General features: G+C 39.6%; 1 protein-coding gene across 2 annotated transcripts in view; it reads right to left on the reverse strand.

Annotated features, from left to right (window-relative positions):
- ap5z1 (adaptor related protein complex 5 subunit zeta 1) overlaps positions 1 to 18,353 on the reverse strand; it is a 58,829-nt gene extending 40,476 nt beyond the window's left edge. The window contains exons 1-8 of one of the 2 annotated variants that reach the window (XM_063058951.1): positions 18,244 to 18,353; positions 11,290 to 11,427; positions 10,772 to 10,958; positions 10,256 to 10,394; positions 7,819 to 7,928; positions 6,239 to 6,407; positions 5,062 to 5,130; positions 4,274 to 4,414 (exon numbers count right to left, since the gene is read on the reverse strand). In XM_063058951.1, the coding sequence (XP_062915021.1) occupies positions 4,274 to 4,414; positions 5,062 to 5,130; positions 6,239 to 6,407; positions 7,819 to 7,928; positions 10,256 to 10,394; positions 10,772 to 10,958; positions 11,290 to 11,427; positions 18,244 to 18,284 (994 nt within the window). In that variant the 5' untranslated portion in view covers positions 18,285 to 18,353. The remainder of the gene's footprint in view (positions 1 to 4,273; positions 4,415 to 5,061; positions 5,131 to 6,238; positions 6,408 to 7,818; positions 7,929 to 10,255; positions 10,395 to 10,771; positions 10,959 to 11,289; positions 11,428 to 18,243) is intronic. The other variant, XM_063058952.1, reaches the window with a different exon arrangement.
- Positions 18,354 to 18,821: the final 468 nt, after the last annotated feature.

Raw genomic sequence — 18,821 nt, forward strand, 5'->3', positions numbered from 1 at the left:
TGTGGAATAATTTTCATCAATCTCCTTTGAGCACTCTCCAGTTTCAGCACATCCTGTCATAAATAAGGGCCCGAAACCTGGTCACGATACTCCAAGTGAGGCTTCACCAGTGCTTTATAAAGCTTCAACATTAGATCCTTGCTTTTATATTCTAGTCCTCTTGAAATGAATGCTAGCATTGCATTTGCCTTCCTCGCCACAGACTCAACCTGCAAATTAACCTTTAGGGAATTGTGCACGAGGGCTCCCAAGTCCCTTTGCATCTCAGTTTTTTGCATTTTCTTTCCATTTAGAAAATAGTTAACCCTTTCATTTCTTCTACCAAAGTGCATGACCATACATTTCTCGACACTGTATTCCATCTGCCATTTCTTTGCCCATTCTCCTCATCTAAGTCCTTCTATAGCCTCTCTACTTCCTCAGAACTACCTGCCCCTTCACCTAGCTTCATATCATCCGCAAACTTTGCAACAAAACCATCAATTCCACCATTCTAATCATTGACATATAATGTAAAAAGAATCAGTTCCAACATAGACCCCTGTGGAAAACCACTAGTCACCGGCAGCCAACCAAACAAGACTTCCTTTATTCCCACTCTTTGCCTCCTGCCAATCCACCACTGCTTTATCCATGCTAGAATCTTGCCTGTAATACCATGGGCTCCTAGCCTGTTAAACAGCCTCACATGTGGCACCTTGTCAAAGACCTTCTGAAAATCCAAGAACACAACAACTGATCCTCCTCTGTCTATCCTGCTTGTCACTTCTTCAAAGAATTCCAACATATATGTCAGGCAAGATTTTCCTTTGAGGAAACCATACTGACTACAGCCTATCTTATCGTGCGCCTGAGACCTTATCCTTAATAATCAACTCCAACATTTCCCAGCCACTGAGGTCAGACTAACTGGTCTATAGTTTCCTTTCTTCTGCCTCTCTCCCTTCTTGAGAGTGGAGTGACATTTTCCAGTTTCCCAGAACCATTTGAGAATCTAATGATTCTTGAAAGATTACTCTTCAGCCACCTCTTTCAGAATTCTGGTGTGTACACTTCTCTGGTCCAGGTAACTTACCTACGTTCAGATCTTTCAGTTTCCCAAGAACCTTCTCTCTAGTTATGGAAACATCACACACTTCATGCCCCTCGATACCTGGAACTTCCACCATACCGCTAGTGTCTTCCATGGTGAAGAATGATGCAAAATACTTATTCAGTTTGTCTGCTATTTTGTTGTACCCCATTACCACCTCTCCAACTTCACTTTCCAGTGGTTCAATATCCACTCTCGCCTCTCTTTTACACTTTAGATATCTTCTTAATATTTCAGCTAGCTTACTTTCGTATTCCATCTTTACCTTCTTAATAACTTTTTTAGTTGCCTTCTGTTGGCTTTTAAAAGGTCTCCAATCCTCTAACTTCCCACTAATTTATGCTCTATTATATGCCCTCTCTTTGGTTTTTATGTTGGCTTTGCCTTCTCTTGTTAACCATGGTTGTGTTATCTTTTCTTTAGAATACTTCGTCCTCTTTGGGATGTATATATCCTCTGCCTTCCAAATTGCTTCCAGAAATTCCAGCCATTGCTGCTCTGCCATCAGCCCTGCCAGTGTTCTTTTCCAATCAATTCTGGCCAACTCCTCTCTCATGCCTCTGTAATTCCCTTTACTTCACTGTAATACAGATGCATCTGACTTTAGCTTCTTCTCCTCAAATTTCAGGGTGAATTCAATCATATTATGATCACTTGCCCCCAAGGGTTATTTTACCTTTAGCTCTCTAATCAATTCTGGTGCCCAATACAGAATAGCTGATCCTCTAGTGAGCTCAGCCACGAGCTGCTCTCAAAAGCTATCTCGTAGGCACTCTAGAAATAACCCCTCCTGTAATCCAGCACCAACCTGATTTTCCCAATCTACCTACATATTGAACTATTGAACCCCATGACTATTGGAATATTGCCCTTTTGGCATGCATTTTCTATCTCCCATTGTAATTTGTAAGCCATATCCTTACTTCTGTTTGAGATCTGTATACAACTCCCACCATGGTCTTTTTACCCTTGCAGTTCTTTAGCCCTATCCACAATGATGCAATGCCTTCCAACTCTATGTCACTTCTTTCTAATGATTTGATTTCATTTTTATTTTAAACCAACACAGCCTATCCTTTCGATATGATGTGCATCCTTGGACATTGAGCTCCCATCTATCATCTTTCAGCCATGATTCAGTGATGCCTACAACATCACACTCGCCAATCTGCAACTGTGCGGGAGGAGAAGATGGCAGCGCGACGCAGCGTGCACAGCTCTCTCGTGAAATGATATCATATTTGTACAAACGTTTGTAAGTAGGATGACATGCACAACTCTGATTTGATGGAGACAGACGTGAGAAGCACAGAGGAACATCTGGAGAAACTTCTGAAATGCCCGGTTCGCTGCCGCTGCTACTGTGCAATCAAGAATCTCCGGAGGGAAGGCCCCAAAATCCCCGGCTTTGCCTGCTGCTGGCTACCGAGGCTGGGGTCGAAACGTTCGGCAGAGATGGTGCTCGGTACTCGGTGTCGGAGGGCTGGTTGGAGGCTCGAAGTTTTCGGACAACTCAGAGTCGGACTGTGGTCGGGCATGGCAGGGAGAGTTTTCTTCCTTATCCCGTCTGCGTGAGATGTGGGACTTTCAAGAGACTTTGAACTTTTTTATTGTGCCCATGGCCTGTTCTTCATTAAGTTATGGTATTGTTGCACTGTTGTAACTATATGTTGTAATTATGTGGTTTTTGTTAGTTTTTCAGTCTTGGTCTGTCCTGTGTTTCTGTGATATCACACCAGAGAAATATTGTATCATTTCTTAATGCATGCATTACTAAATGACAATAAAAGAGGACTGCGTGTTCTCATAATCTAAAAAAAAGTTCAACTGCCTTATTCTGTATACTGCGTGCATTCAGATACAACAACCTTCAGTCCTGTTTTCACCCTTTTCAAATTTGCTTGCCTTTATGTTGCAACTCATCCTGTTGACTGCTATTTTTCCCTGTCAACAGCCTCTCCTCACTACACACTGCCTCTGTTTGTAAACCAGCTACCTCATCTTCAGCACCATTATCTGCCTTTCTGGGACGCAGGCAAATCTTACAACATCTGCATCCACAACCTCTTCACTAACTGTTCTGGCATTCTGGTTCCCATCCCCCTGCAGCTCTAGTTTAAACCCCACCATGCAGCACAAACCTTCCTGCTTGGATATTGGTCCCCCTCCAGTTCAGGTGCAAAGCGGTATTCTGTACAAGTCCCACCTTCCCTGGAAGAGAGCCCAACGATACAAATATCCTTATCCCTCCTACACCAATTCCTTAGCCATGTATTAAACTGTATAAATCTTCCTAGTTCTGGCTTCACCAGCACGTGGCACAGGTAACAATCCTGAGATCACATCCCTAGAGGTCCTGCCCTTTAATTTAGCACCAAGCTCCCTGAATTCCCCATGCAGAACCACTTCACTCGTCCTATCTATGTCATTGGTACCTGGACCACAACTTGCGGCTGTTCACCCTCTAGCTTCAGAATGCAGAGGATTCAGTCTGAGATAACCTGGACCTTGGCACCCGGAAGGCAACATACCACCCAGGAATCTTGTTCTTGCCTGCAGAACCTCCAGTCCATTCCCTAACTAACAAATCTCCTATAACCACAGCATGCCTCTTCTTCCCCTCCCTTTTGAGTCACACAGGCAAACTCAGTGCCCAGGGACCCGACCACTCAGACTCTGGGGGGAAATGACCACTCTGTTAGGTCATTTCCCCCCAACTCCACCTGACCAAAATTATCCAAAATGATCTGTTGTTGAGGGGGATGGTCACAGCAATACTCTACACTGGCTCCTTAACCCTTTTCCCCTTCCTGACAGTTTACTGTGTCCTGCACCTTGGCTGTAACTACCTCTCTATATGTCCTACCATTCCTTCGGTCTCCAGAGTTTCTCCAAATCCAGCTCCAACTCCTTTATGCAATTTGTGTGCATAAAATAGAGAATATAGTCAAAATTAGACACTACATAACTTATTAATCTTTTAACTCCAAGATTTAATCTGCAACTTATCCACTTTTCCAATTTTAATAGTAGTTATTGATTTGATATGTTGACACTATTTTACTCTCCAGAAACAACAACTGACCAATTGATTGGTTTCAGCATTTTCTGTTTTATTGTAGTGGAGTGACTGACTGAAGCCAAAGAAGTGGAAATAAAGGGCAAGTGTACTGTACCTACTTCTATCACTCTGTTCGATTAGTCGATTGCAATATTCAAAAGTTTTCTCCCGTAGACGTTCTTTAGGGGGCATTAGCCGACTTGATGTTGAGGAAGCAGAAACCATTGACATTATGGAGCTGTCTAACTCAGATTTGTCATCTAGAAGACAGATTACAATGATTAATAAATGGCAAACAGCCACACTTTCACGCAAGTTGAGTCACAGTGAATTTTGGTGAAATAAAGATGAAAGAAAAGCAATAATCTTGGTACCAGCAGTAAGGTCAAACACAGAATGCTAGTGAATACAAATGTAACAATTCTCTATAAGCACCAAAATGGTATAAAATTAACTTGAAGTTCATATCTTTAAAAACTTTATTATACTCATGTTACAAAGTATTCACTATGGATTAAACAATTTGCCATTTCCACAAATACATCTGTCATTTGTTCATGCACCCCGATATTTTCTGGTTCTGTTGAAAATGATCAGAGATATGCATATAGGTGTATCTGCAACAAAGAGCTGACTCTTCACTAGAGTCGCAGGATTAGTTTGAAACAAAGCAATATTTACAGAAATGCAGGTAAACTTCACAGTTACAATCCAAAGTTTGGAGCATAAACTTTGAATGCTTCCTTATGTGGTAATTGAACCATCATAAGCATTACTTGAATTAATGAGTGCAAGATAGCAAAGCAGTAACTCATTTGTAAAATGTGTTAAGCTAGGTTATGGCGCTCAAGTGAAAAATTCAAGCTCTACATTTCTGTACTGACAAGGTTTGAACATTTCTAATTACCAAAAGGGATAACGTGCCCTTCATCTTTCTTATTTTCACCTGTTCCTTTGGGAATCCTGTCAAAGAGATCTGTGAACAATGAAACAGTCATTCACTGCTGATCACTGGTCATTACAGTATCTGTCATGGGTGCGAACTGTTCCAATTGCTGTAAACATTATGGGTGATAATTAAAATGAAAACATTAAGATCTGTAGGTATGAGTAGGCATTCATGGTGTGAGATTTGGCTGCAGCTACATGATCAATTCATTAATACTGCAGCACTGTTTTATAAACCAGACCACAATGACACTTGAAACACAGAAGACCAACATTCTTACGTCTTCTCAGTAAGACCATATCAGACCAGTCATAATGTTCTGAGCTGATTTGCAGGAACCTTCCACCACAACTGAGGAGGTTCGCAACCATTGGGAACTGCATAGGCCATTCAGCCTCTTACATCTTGTCCATTTAATTAAATCACAGGGGATCTGGTCCTCAACTTCACTTTGCTCCATTTCCCTTGGTAGCTTTATAGATTAAGCACATGAGGGAACAATTCGTGCTTTTATATTAATTACATTCCTAGATTTACTAATTTATACCAAGGTTAAATTTTCAAAATTGAATACGCTAATGTTAGTGTATTCAAACACACCCGATTTATTAGTACAATGATATTAGCACAATAGCAGTCAATGTATCACTATCTTAAGTCCCTAGTGTTGTTGGATCAGCTTCCACACATCACCTCCAGTCTCCAACTGCCTTGCCTAATTGAGGAACTTTTATATTAAAAAATTCCAATACATCAGCAATTAATAAAAATGAAATGTACCATTCTCTTACAGATTTTATTTCCCAGTCTGACTGAACCAATGTTGTGGAGATTAATTTTTAATGCCTGAGAATTTCAAAGCAATCTGTCTAAAGCACTGCAATCTCTCACAACATAAGGCAGAACTAAATCCAGGGTACTTAACCTGTCCAGAGAGAAGTACAAACACTTAATATAGAAGATCCTCAGAAAACCATTGCATTTGAAGACCAAAATGGCAGGTGTGCATGGAACCTTCCTGGGACCAATCTCTTGTATTTTCAGTGTCACAATTATGCTGTTCATTTTTTTAACGTCTGTCCAATACAACCCACACAGACAAAATCAGAGATTAAATGTTTTAATGGCAAACTACCTGGATCATTGCTATTGACTCCACTTGCCCCAGACCACTGCAGCCATCTTCTGATCATGGAGAAAGAATGCATGTTCAGCCACTGGTCCTCAGTGTAATGTTGGCCAATGGAAAGTACTGTGAAGAAGTCACCTGCTACTGCCCCATCCACTTCTAAAATAGAAGCAGGCTAATCGAGAGAAAAAATAATAGCAGTGTTAAACACGGGAAACCTTAAAAGACATTACCAAGTCTTTCTCCATCTCCCCTAAAAGCACTGACACCTTACAGGAAAAAAGTTCCAGACTACTCATTTTTCAGGTGTAACCATTGATAAGAATAGTTTGTAAGCTTCTCTGAAAGTAGCAATACAAACTGTCTTGATCCTCTCATTACACAGTGTCTATGTGCCCGCTATTTAGCAGAGGCTTGATACAGATAATGAGTAGGATCCCTGGTTTGGAGCAAGGAAGCCAGTTTAAAGGTCCTGATTATAAATGCAAATAACAGCCAATATATTACTCATTGATTGGAAATAGAACCTTCCTAACTACATACGCCTTAGGCACTCATTTGAGAAATCAGCTGTCTTCAAGAGAATGACATTTTAAACAGATTTAATTAGGAAATACCTGACCTTTTAGCAGAGGTATTTTTAAAGTGAAAAACAAATTAATGCAGGAAATGTTTTCAGAGCTGTGTAGTGCTGCAATTCAACTACGTTACAAAAGTGGGTGTGTAGAGATCGATCACCTCGAGTTGTAAAAAAGTTGCTGTTTCATGTAAATATTTTCCCCACTCTTTCAAACAGTAGTGGTAGGGATGGAAGTAGAAGACAGGAAAAAAAGGCCTACTAAGGCCTTTCACCCTACCCACCATCCAGCTCCCCCACCAACCTCAGGCCCCCAATTTACCAAGAACATCCTAATCCTAGACTTAAAAAGGCAAAGCATTTGGGAGAGTTTATATTCACAACCAAATAACCAATGCAACTGGAAAATTTGTCTCAAGTGGATGATCAGCAGTAGTTACCACAGAAACTCAGAAGCAATGATTGTCAATAAATCTGCTTCATATGAGCAACTGAATTTACTGCTCTAATCTTTAAAAGGGTAATGAACAACACAGCAATCAGCCAGAACAAAAGCTGAAAACAATCAAGTCAGGTGGCATCTATGGTAAGGGAAAGAATTAACATTTCCAATTAAGACACTTCATCGGAGCTGATGAAGAGAGAAAACAAATGGGGTTTACATTGCAGCAAGGTGGGGGAAGACCAGACCAAAATAATATGGGGTTACACTGTAAATGAAGGACAAATAAACTACGTTCAATCTTAAAATAGCATTGTGTAAATAGGTGGTTGGAAAGTGAACAAAGAATACCACTCAAGAATACCACTATGTAAATGAGAATCAAAAAAACTGCAGATACTGGAAATTTGAAATTGAAAAACCATAAATGGTCAGTCCATTTCTTTCCCCACAGTTGTTATCTGAACTACAGAGTGTTTCCAATATTTTCTATTTTATTTCAGATTTCCAGCACCTTCATTTCTTCACAGCAGTACAGAGATTAGCTTGATTGCACCATTTCATTACCTGACGTGATCTTGGACTAAAAAATCCTCCAGAAGAATGGGGGACTCCCTGTACTGTACCTGCGTACCGCAGCCAATCAACTAGCTTCTTACTAATAGCATTTATCTGTTCTGTAGAAAAAGAATAGTTGCTGATTGTAAGCAGAATCTGATATGGAGTCCCTCAACTTTCATCACTTCACAAGGAATGCACTTATTTTTAAGAACAAGACAGTACAGAAAAAATATCATCTCAATAACTCACATCACCTTTTTATTAACCAAACTCTCTCAAATTTCACTGCTCCAGTATTTGAATATTGAAATGTTCCTGGTGAGCTGAGATTGATTTAACTTCACACTATCAGAGTAATGCTGTTCAAGTCCAGGAGAATTGGGCTATTCCTCCCAAACAAAATCTTTTTTTTTGCTTAGTTTGACCATTTGAGGAACTATATACAACCATGCAGATATTCAAGGTTTTATTTCAGAATATATGTTTTTTTATTCTTCTTTCTAAACCATTGAGAGATGTTTGAGTTGGAGAATACAAGGCCAAGTACTACCAAAATGAAGTGCAAGGGTCCATCATCCCACTCCAATCGGGAGCTTCAAAATCAAACTCATAAAACTCTGCAACAGTGTGAAAGCTTCTATTTTCCACATCATTTATAAGTATGGTCTAGTTCCTTGGAATGTTATTTCTCACCAAAAGAACTGCAGAATGCATGCTATGAACATGAGCAAGGGATATCTAAACATGTTTAAGTTAACAAATTGACGAAATCAAACCCAGGTCCCAGAAAAGAAACAAACTATGGTGACAACAAAATCTGCTGGAGGAACTCAGCAAGTCAAGCAGCATCTGTAGAGGGAAAGGAACCACTGATGCTTCAGGTTGAAAACCTGTATCATGACTGAAAATAGAGAGGGAAATGGCCATTATAAAGAAGAGAGGGGAAGTTGACCTACAGGAGCCAGAAGTGATTAGAGGGCTAATGGACAGGGAGTGCTGTAGAATGGAGGCTAGATCAAGTCAGTTGGGGGGTGGGGTGAGAGGAAGTAGGTATGGAAGAGAATACAGCACAGAAACAAGACTTTTGGCCCACAATGTCTGCACAAAACACAATGCTGAATTAAACTAAATCTTTTCCTCCTACTTCACGGCTGGCCTAACTAAAGTATTATATAACCGCAACATGTCTCCCTTAACTTTGTACTCAATAACCCAACCAAAGAAGGCAAGTATGCTCTGTGCCTTCTTTACTACCCTATTTACTTGCATGGTCACTTTCAGGGAGCTATGGATTCGGACCCCAAGATCCCTCTGCATATCAACGCTGTTAAGGATCCAAGCCTTAACTGTATTCCCTTATATTTAACTTCCCAAAATGCAGTATTTCACATTTGCTTGAATTAACCACCACCTGTCATGGAATTTAGGTGGGTGCCATACGTGGAGTTGCAGAACATGATAGATGGTGGCAGGTAAAGGGGGACAGAGTGAGGAAGGGATGGGGAGGGTGGTGTAGAACACTGCTCGAGGGTGAAGAAACTACTACTAGAAGAGCCAGGGGGTGAAATGTCTGGGTAGAGGGTGGATGCAACAAAGGGGAGAGAATACAAATTGATGACTGGGGGGGGCGGGTTCTGGAAGCAGTGTGTGTGAAAGGGGACAAGATGAGAAAGTGAAGGAGGGAAATGGACAGTCAACTTTGAGTCATGTCAAGGTCCTTGATTTGGGCTTCTTGTTCAGAAAGTTAAACATTCATATCAGTGGGTTGTAGACTATACAAAACTTTTCAGGTGTAGCTGTTTCCAATTTTTCATCTTCCTTAGTTTACAGGCCCTTGAAAATAATTGTGACCAAACAAATGAAGAGGGTGGAGAGTATGTGGATGGTGCTAAGCACAGCTACCCTTCAATTCAGTGCAACTTTTGAAAGAGCATCTCTTCAACTGAAACTCCCCAAGAATAATATTAAATCACACATTTGACCTTTTTGAGTTATGGCCTTTAAACCATTACAATTTGATTCATAGTACATTGAGATTCAATTTTTAGAGTTTTTTTACTTTCAATCTAAAGGGAGGTTGCATGGAGAAACAGAGACATACATGAAGAATGATTACTTTGCAGCAGTACTCTTCTGCTGGGCTTCTCGAATTAATTTATATTTTGGAGACCATTACCTCGTTACTTTAAAGGGCAGCTCTTAATGATACAGTTTAAAACAAGTGTTAGTTAGTCAGTTATAAAGGCTTCCATTAGTTATAGATGAAAGAGAGAATTCGGTTGGAAATTGAATTGTCACTAAAAAGGGCCTTCAATAAAGCATTTACAAAGCAATGTGTTAATACCCGAATTTTATTAGGCAAAGCTAAAAACAAACAATAAGGACTAACTAATTCCCAAGGAAAATGCGGTATCAGAGTTATACCAGGTACCTGACGACTCACCTTCATTGAGAACTGCAAGGTTAAGGACTTTAGATAGAATGGGTATGAGATGCCGTGTACCCTGACCCTCAGCTTGGCGGGAATCCAGCAGCTTCAGAATACGATTGCAAAGAGCCTCAATCTCTCCACTTTTAACCCCCTGTTGAAGAAATACAATGCCACTGTTCACTTTACTTCCAGTAATATTTTCTTCTTTCATCCATTACCACAGTCAACAATGTATTTAAACAATAAAGGATAATCTGTGAGTAGAACAGACAAGTGATGAAGCAGATTGGTTCATTAACATTTTGAACAAATGAACAGGAATTAAGTTCAGAATTTTAACCATATTACTATGGAAGAAAATACTGCTGAACTGAAGGATAGTCCCAGTGTTGGGGAAACACGATTAAGCAAAGGTTTGAAGACATACTTGTAGTTTACCATTAACGACACAGAGAAACTGCTGTAATCCGATCCACAGTTTAAAGAAACTACTGTATACAAGCAATAAACAAGCCACGTACTCTTTACCTGGGCCAGCATTATACCCGATACAAGGTTCATGGTCTTCAGGTCATTTATTTCCTCACAGGATAAAGTCAAAGCATTACATGGGAATGCCTCTCGCAGAATAGCTGAGCAAAGGACAAGAACTGGCTGTGGAGCCTTCATGAAACACAAAGTGTTGTGGAGTTTTTGAAGAAAATCTTTGGAAAGACTGGGTATCAAACAGAAAAATGAGTGTCCATTAAAATTTTACTCATTACAAACCATGGGCTAACTATATCATTTATAACCACTTGTCTCCTACAAATACACTCACTATTGAGAAAAGACATAGAATGTAATGCTCATAATTCTTAAACCTTGCACAAATAATGCAGTAACAAATAGTGCTTTTACTCATCTAAAGTTACTAAGAAATAGACTGCAAAAATGATAACATAAAAATACAATAATCAATTTATTAGATTATCCCACCATCATTAACTGTCAATCATTAGATAGTTAGACCCCTTCATGCTCTCCCCTTGAAAAAAAATTCTTACATTTTACTGTATTTTGTAGCAGAGATGATCAAGAATAGCTTCTGAAGAGAATCAATGGCTTCATTATTATATTCCTTGTTCTGCAGGAAAGTGGAAAGGCGACTGCAGAATTTCTGTAGCTCTTCGGCCTGTACATTCCTGAGAAGCAGCAAGTCACATTAGAACAGACAAAACACATTTATAGCCACATAATGTAGCAGACTTAATAGATTGGTCTTTGCTGGAGATAGAGTATCATTCAACTTTTTGTTGGAAGGTCCTTATTAATGCTGCTGGAAGTTCAAAATACTACAGCTCTATGCTCAATATCATGTCTATGGTAGTTCTTTGCACATAGTCAATTGGTCAACGCCTCAAACTCTACCCAAGAATCTGACAAAAACTGACAAAAATCTTCACCTCTATTAGTAACTGACCTTGGAGAGAATAATTACATGTGCTGTATCAAGGAGTACTAGTAGTGATTCTATATTTGGTTTTCTCGAGGGCATTTAGTGAGGAGCTAGATCAAAGGTTTTGCAGATTCCTATCATCTATAGCCTTTTGCTTTTGTTACGTAACCGGCAACAATGAATATCAATTGAGACAGGTTATATAAAAACAACCAAACATTTATTAAACATGGATAAACAATAAAAAACAAATGAAAACCTTAACCGGAAGTTAACCGCTATGCGGCCGTTCAACAAATCGTCACTCGGCACTGGTTCTTAAAGCGTTAAATGTGAAAACAGTTCTTAAAGTAGTAAAGTCAAATACAGTTCTTAAAATGGTGAATTCGAAAGTCCAACAGATTTATACATTCAATTGGGAGAGACTTCTCTGGAGAAGGATTTTTTCATAGACGCGACTTTCCTGCTGGTTCTGTCCAAAGGATTCACGATGAAGGAAATAAACGGCTTAAAACAACTGACCTTAATTTCTAGAGAGCAAATCCTGCATGAACTACCTTGCTGTTTCGGCAGGAGTTATCTTTGATGCAGGTCGCTACTTCTTCAACGAAGACTCAACAAGGTTGATCCTTTATTGAATTGCCGAACATTCCCGACTTCTCTTAATCCTTCATATCCTGTACTTCAATAAAGTCTTCACTCTCCAATACTACTGAAAAGGTACATCAACAAATCCAGCAAAAATTGCCAGTCCAGCACTATTGTACCTTGCAACAGAACGTAACACTCTGTTTTAAAAATGAAACTGCGTCATAAAATAAATACACAACAGAAACAGAGATGCAGATGCACGTCCTAGCTGGAAAACTAAAAACTAAAAGCGTCACCTGAGGTCTTCCCTTTATACCCGTGAACAGGTCATCACGTGACATCACATCGGTGGGAAAATTACATCAGGTGACCTCCAAAAGACCATTACATCATTCTCACAAGAAAGTCACAAGATCTCCTTGAGGTATGTAACATTTTCCACTTCCTTTTTTGTTTACTTTTATTGGCAAAGCCAGCATTTAATACCCATTTCTAACTGCTCTCGGGAAGGCACTGGTAAGTGACAGCTCCGAGAAACTCCTGCAGCAATATCCCGCATCTCCCTTTGATTCATGCACAACACAACTACAGGAATATTCACTCTTTAATGCCCCAGTTTTACCAAGGCTTCTCAATGTAGTGTTTGAACAAATAACTCAATAGCAATCAGACATTATGGCAGAGAGCTTTTTTCCCACTGTTCTACCTCTGCTGGGGGGGGGGGTCAAACCCAAGAATAGCTTGACTATTTTCCTTGTCCACTTTCCTAACCACTAATTGAGACAATATTTGTACGAGGGACTTCGCAAGGTCAAATAGAACATTGCCAAGTCAAAGTTTGGTGCATAAATTGTGATCTGTCCGACTTAACAGCAGTTACAACACAAGAAAGTGGCTTGCTATGTCACTTCAGCGGGCAGTTAAGAGTAGAGACATTGTTGTGGATTGGGAATCACAAAAAGGTAGGACATGGCAAAGATGGCAGTTTGCTGCATGACAGACATTTGTTAACCTGATGGATTTTTATGACAATCCAGTCACCATTACAAAGAACATTTATATCCTAAATTTCGTGACACTTAACTGAAATTCAACAGATACTACAGCAGGATTTGACTGAAATTAGATCAGATGTCTAGGCTACCTGTCAACCTAACCACTGGAGGATCTGAGAGGCCAACATCCACTGCAAGTTCAATGCAGCCTCAGTTAATGTAGTGACCCACAGTTTGTGAAGATACTACACTCCTTCACATGCACGTTTGTCATAGCAAAAATTCCTAGCGTACAGACTTCTACACCTGAATATATGGTATTTATGTAAGTGAGGTTTGGCTGTGTCAAGTTGATAATTTTTTCTAAAAAGAAAAAAAATTCCTTAACAATTCCTAATTAAAAATAGTTGTGATTTTGTAGTTGTAAATGGCAGAAACCCTTGCAAGCAATCTGGCATATGTTGAATTCTCATCCCAAAGAATAACTCGCTATCTAACTACTGACTGATATTTACGTTTGGACTTCTCCTGGGGCATCTGCTGTGGATAAGGAAGAAATATTGCTCAATCTCAATAACTAGAGCACTAAAATGGGAATGAATTCCTTTCAGACCATATTTTTTAAACTAAATCCATCAACAGGAGTCTAAGTTATCCAGAGTCTCATTCAGTGCCCTGCTGGCTTTGAACTGATGTTCTTATGTACAAGCAAAGAGCTGGAGAAAGGGATATCTTTTTGCTTTTCTTGATCACTCATCCTATTCATTGGCTGAAACTACTTTTATGCTTCAAAAATATTAGTTTTTTCAAAATATTTGATTATTAAAGCATAATTACATTCTTCAATCATGCAGGATTGTCTAATAACTTATAAAACCTCAGCATTACATCCCTGCCTTTATATTCTAGTCCTCTTGAAATGAATGCTAACATTGCCTCTGCTTCCTTACCAACGACTCAACCTAAGTTAACCCTTAGAGAATCCTGCACAAGGCATCTCAAGTCCCTTTGCACCTCTGATTTCTGAATTTTTTTCCAAGCTTAGAAAATAGTCTATACTTCTATTCCTTCTGCCAAAGTGGATGACTGTACACTTCCCTACATTGTATTCCATCTTCCACCTCTTGCCCATTCTCTTAATCTAAGTCCTTCTGCAGACTCTCTGCTCCCTGAACACTACCTGTCCCTCCACCTATCTTTGGATCATCTTAATGCCAGGTTTCAAATGAGAGTGATTGAAATATGACAGCATTTTCATTCTCTTTGAAGTGATATGCAAATTCACCTATAAGCACAAATTCCATTTAATTGCATATTAACTTTATAATTTTTGGAATAGGCTTCCTGGCTAGAGTCGTCAGATCATTTAACTGAAACGTTAAGCTCTCAAAGTCCACTGGGAAAAGAACACAGGTAGTTAGAGGAAGGAGACAGAAAAAGAGAATTTGTCTTGGTGGGGGGGGGATGGCAAAGTATGAATCAATGTCAGTAGAGACTGAAGAGACTGGAAGTTGTGAAAAGAAGGGGATGTTGTTGCGTGTGTATTGCAGGGTGGAGAAAGAGAGAGCATCAGTAAGTAGGAAGGAAGAGAGGCACAGATTGAGGTAAGAGGAATGGTCCTAGTTGCCTGCAAGGGTAACAGGCTTCCTAGAGGGCAGAGTATTCCATGAAGATGGGACACACTCTTGCTTTTCCTGGCCAAAAATATCAAGTTTTGCAGTCTTGGATCGCACAATATAGAAACGGACTCTTTAACCCAGTGCATCTATGCTGTCCATACAAACATTTACGTTAATCCTATTTTCATACTCATGGGCACCATAGTAGCGTAGTGGTTAGTGTGACACTATGGCAGCTCGGGGTATTGGAGTTCAGAGTTCAATTCCAACGTCATCTGTAAGGAGTCCATATCTCCTCCCCGTGGAATGCATGGATTTTCTTCAGATGCTCCAGTTTCCTTCCACAGTCCAAAGGTGTAAATGGTTATTGACAATTGCTCTGTGATTGGGCTAGGGTTAAATCGGGGGACGCTCGAAGGAATGTACGGGCTTATTCAGCACTATATCTCAATATAAATAAATAAATGCAGGGCTTGTGATAAAGCAAAGAATATAGAACATTACAGCACAGTACAGGCCCTTCGGTGTAGTGAACCTTTTAACCTAACCCTTCCCTCCAACACAGCCCTCCGTGTTTCCATAATCCATGTCCCTGTCTAAGAGTTTTTGTGTATGTCCCTAACTTTTCTGCCTCTACCTTCGGCAGAGCGTTTTTCCACTCTATGTTTCAAGAACTCAGCTTGTGGCATTGCCTTTCTACTTTCCTCCACTTACCTGACAATCGTGCCCCCCGTGTATTAGCCATTTCTGCCCTGGTAAGAAGTCTGGCTATCTACTCTATCTATGCGTTGTGTCATTTTGTACAACTCTAACAAGAAGACATATCTGGTAGGTCAGGCTGGAACTATCTTTCACTCCCAGAGGAAGATGACAAAAGGGAAGGTAATCTGAGCCAATATTAAAGATGGCTTGCTAATGAAGACTGGGAAATCCTAAAGATGTAGAATGAGACTTTTTTTTATCATGCCCATGGTCTGTTCTTTATCAAATTATGGTATTGCTTTGCACTGTTGTAACTATGTTATAATTATGTGGTTTTTGCCAGTTTTTCAGTCTTGGTTTGTCTTGTGTTTCTGTGATATCATTCTGGAGGAACATTGTATCATTTCTTAATGCATGCATTACTAAATGACAATAAAAGAGGACTGCGTGTCCTCATAATCTAAATCAATATCAAGTCCAGTAGGGTGCAACATGTCCAACTAGATGAACTGCTGTTCTCCAGCTTGCATCAACAGTACAGAAGGCCACAGACTGATAGGTCAGTGTGGGAATGAGAATTAATGCGGCAAGCTCACGGTCATCACTATGATGGAACACAGGTGCTCTGCGGAAGAGTCACCAAACCCACAGTTGCTTTTTTCCAGTATAAAGGAGACCACATTCTGAACACTGAATGCACCACACTGGATTGAAAGAAGTTCAAGTGAAGTACTGGCTCAGCTGGAGTGAGTTTGGCGCCCTGGCTGCTGGGAAGGCGAGAGGTAAAAGGACAAATTAGCATTTCCTGTGGTTGTAAGGAAATGTGCCAGAAGAAACAATGGGTGGGGTGGGGTGGGGGAAATCAAGGAGTGGTTGGTTGACAGCAACATTAGAATGTGGCTTACTGAGTCCAAAGGGGACAGTCCCTGGGAAATGATGAAAGGGGAAAAAGGGGTGATGTGTTGTGGTGGAATCTCTAGAAACTGTGAGAATAATCTGTTGAATATGATGCCTGGTGAGAACTATGGCTGGTGGGTTGCAATTTTGTACATCTTTAATTCTTAACTGCCTCATATTCCCTTATTTTTGTGGCTTAAATCCAACTCACTCCATTTTGAGTCTAAAATTGCTATAACAATTCTGCCTTTTTTTTACAAATGATCTTCTGCAGTAATTGATTGCAATATAGAGATATGACCAAAACTTACTTCTCTTTGAAGAGAAATGAATTACAAACTCAAATCCTGTTCTAAAGAAAAATATTACCTATCTCAGGAGATATGTTTGTTTTGTATTCATATAGACTTCAAAAACCTGTATCATAATTGTGAACTCTATTTGGGTTAATAAGATTTAAGGACAACTCATTGATCATTATAGAGTTATACAAGATGAGAACAGGCTCTTCAGACCAACAAGTCCATACTGATCAAGATGCCCCATCCAAGCTAGTCCTATTTGCCAGTGTTTGACCAACAAGCCTCTAAACCTTTCCAACACAATAAAGGTAGAATATTTGTTATCTGCCTCTCTGCTGGCACCTCACATGAGGCTAATGACGATGCAAATGATCTCAGCCAGTGCTGCTGCAATTCATTCTCCAGCCTCCCAGTGTTCTTGAATTAGTTCCTCCAAGGCATAATTTACTAAGTTTGTGTTTTTACTCTTTTTCATCCAGTGTTCCAAAACATCTTTTTCCTTATTTAAATATCCTGCAGCCATAGCAATGCCCTTTTAGGTGTTTCTGGATATATATAAATATTTCTGATCTGCAACAGGTCATATGGAGTTCCAGAGATACACAGAACAGTTTGAAAATCATATTACGTGACAACAGTGTATAAGAATTTACTACTTTAATAGATTTGGTTTAATAGTTTAACAGAAACAATTCATTTACTTCAAATGGACTAACACACCCATTAAAATACTTCAACATGACTAAAATACAGGACTTCAGCATGAACATTTTACATACTCTCACATAATCACTTTGTATTATTTGTTAACGTATATGTTTAACTTGTAAACAAACCAGGCAGCTCTATTCCTCCTTCACACAAAAAAATCGCCCATTATATCAATAGCCCTTCAATGACAGAAGTCAAATTACAATGCACTTTCTTCAATATCATTTCTGCCGTTGTATTAACCGTTGTAAATTAACGCCCTTAGACACACAAGAATTTTTCTCTGTATCCGTATTTGCTTCTGTAAAATGTTAAGCAAAGATAAAACGGAAGAATTATCATGGAAGCAGGATTTGCGTAAGCTAATAGCACTTTCTTAAAGTTTACCATTTTAAAAAATGATAAGCGAAGTTGCATTGGTTGTGGCGATTATCTAAATTATTTGTTCTTTACAAGTTAGATAAATTGTTCCCTAACTTGTATCGTTAAAAAAAACTTAAATCACGAATATCTGATATACACGAAAGTGCCATATTTATATTCCTTTGGTTTGAAACAAATCAGTGTGAAACGTCTAAAAACAAACCTTCCTGGTAACCAAAGTGGTTCCGCAATGAATTTCGTTGACTATTAGACACTTTGGAGCATTTAAAGTTGGTAAAGGTACGACAGAAATGCAAATAGGAGCTACGCGTGCGTGTGCACCATCAATATCTGAGCAACACCGGATGCCTTGGTCCATTACCTGGCCTTTATGAGTAGATTCTCGGCCGACGAACTGAACATCGCAGCCCCCAAAACTTCAGCGGTTCCTCAAAATCAGGACAAGAGATGCCGCGCACCACTATCATTGCTTCCCTCCACCTCCTACCTTATCCGGCTGGAAGGCAATTGTTGCTGCGAATAGTTCCGGGCCAAGCAGCCAGGCTGTTGTGTAAAAGAGCTCAAGGGAGTTTAATGTTTGCACTCGGAGCAAGACTAATTCAGATATGAAACTGTAATTAACGATTGCAAACTGTTCAAGAACAGCCACCACTCGAAGATCAGGTATTGGTTTGACCTGCATCATACATGTTAATGCCAGGAAAGAAATGGAAGCAATTAGAAAATTGGTTCCGAACTTTAGTGCGTTTAAATGTGTTGTAAAATTCCTACCAAGTTTCAATAGGGAAGATAGCAATTATGCATTTATTCATTTTCCTCGAGGGCCTTTGAGTCAACTTTATGGTGAGGAATGTTGCTGCATGTAGGCCCCAGTGATAGAAATAACGGTAATAATAACCACCAGCCATTGATAAATCAGTTGGATTCTAATAATTACCA

The sequence above is a fragment of the Mobula hypostoma genome, chromosome 9, assembly GCF_963921235.1.
Source record: "Mobula hypostoma chromosome 9, sMobHyp1.1, whole genome shotgun sequence".
Taxonomy (NCBI): Eukaryota; Metazoa; Chordata; class Chondrichthyes; order Myliobatiformes; family Myliobatidae; genus Mobula; species Mobula hypostoma.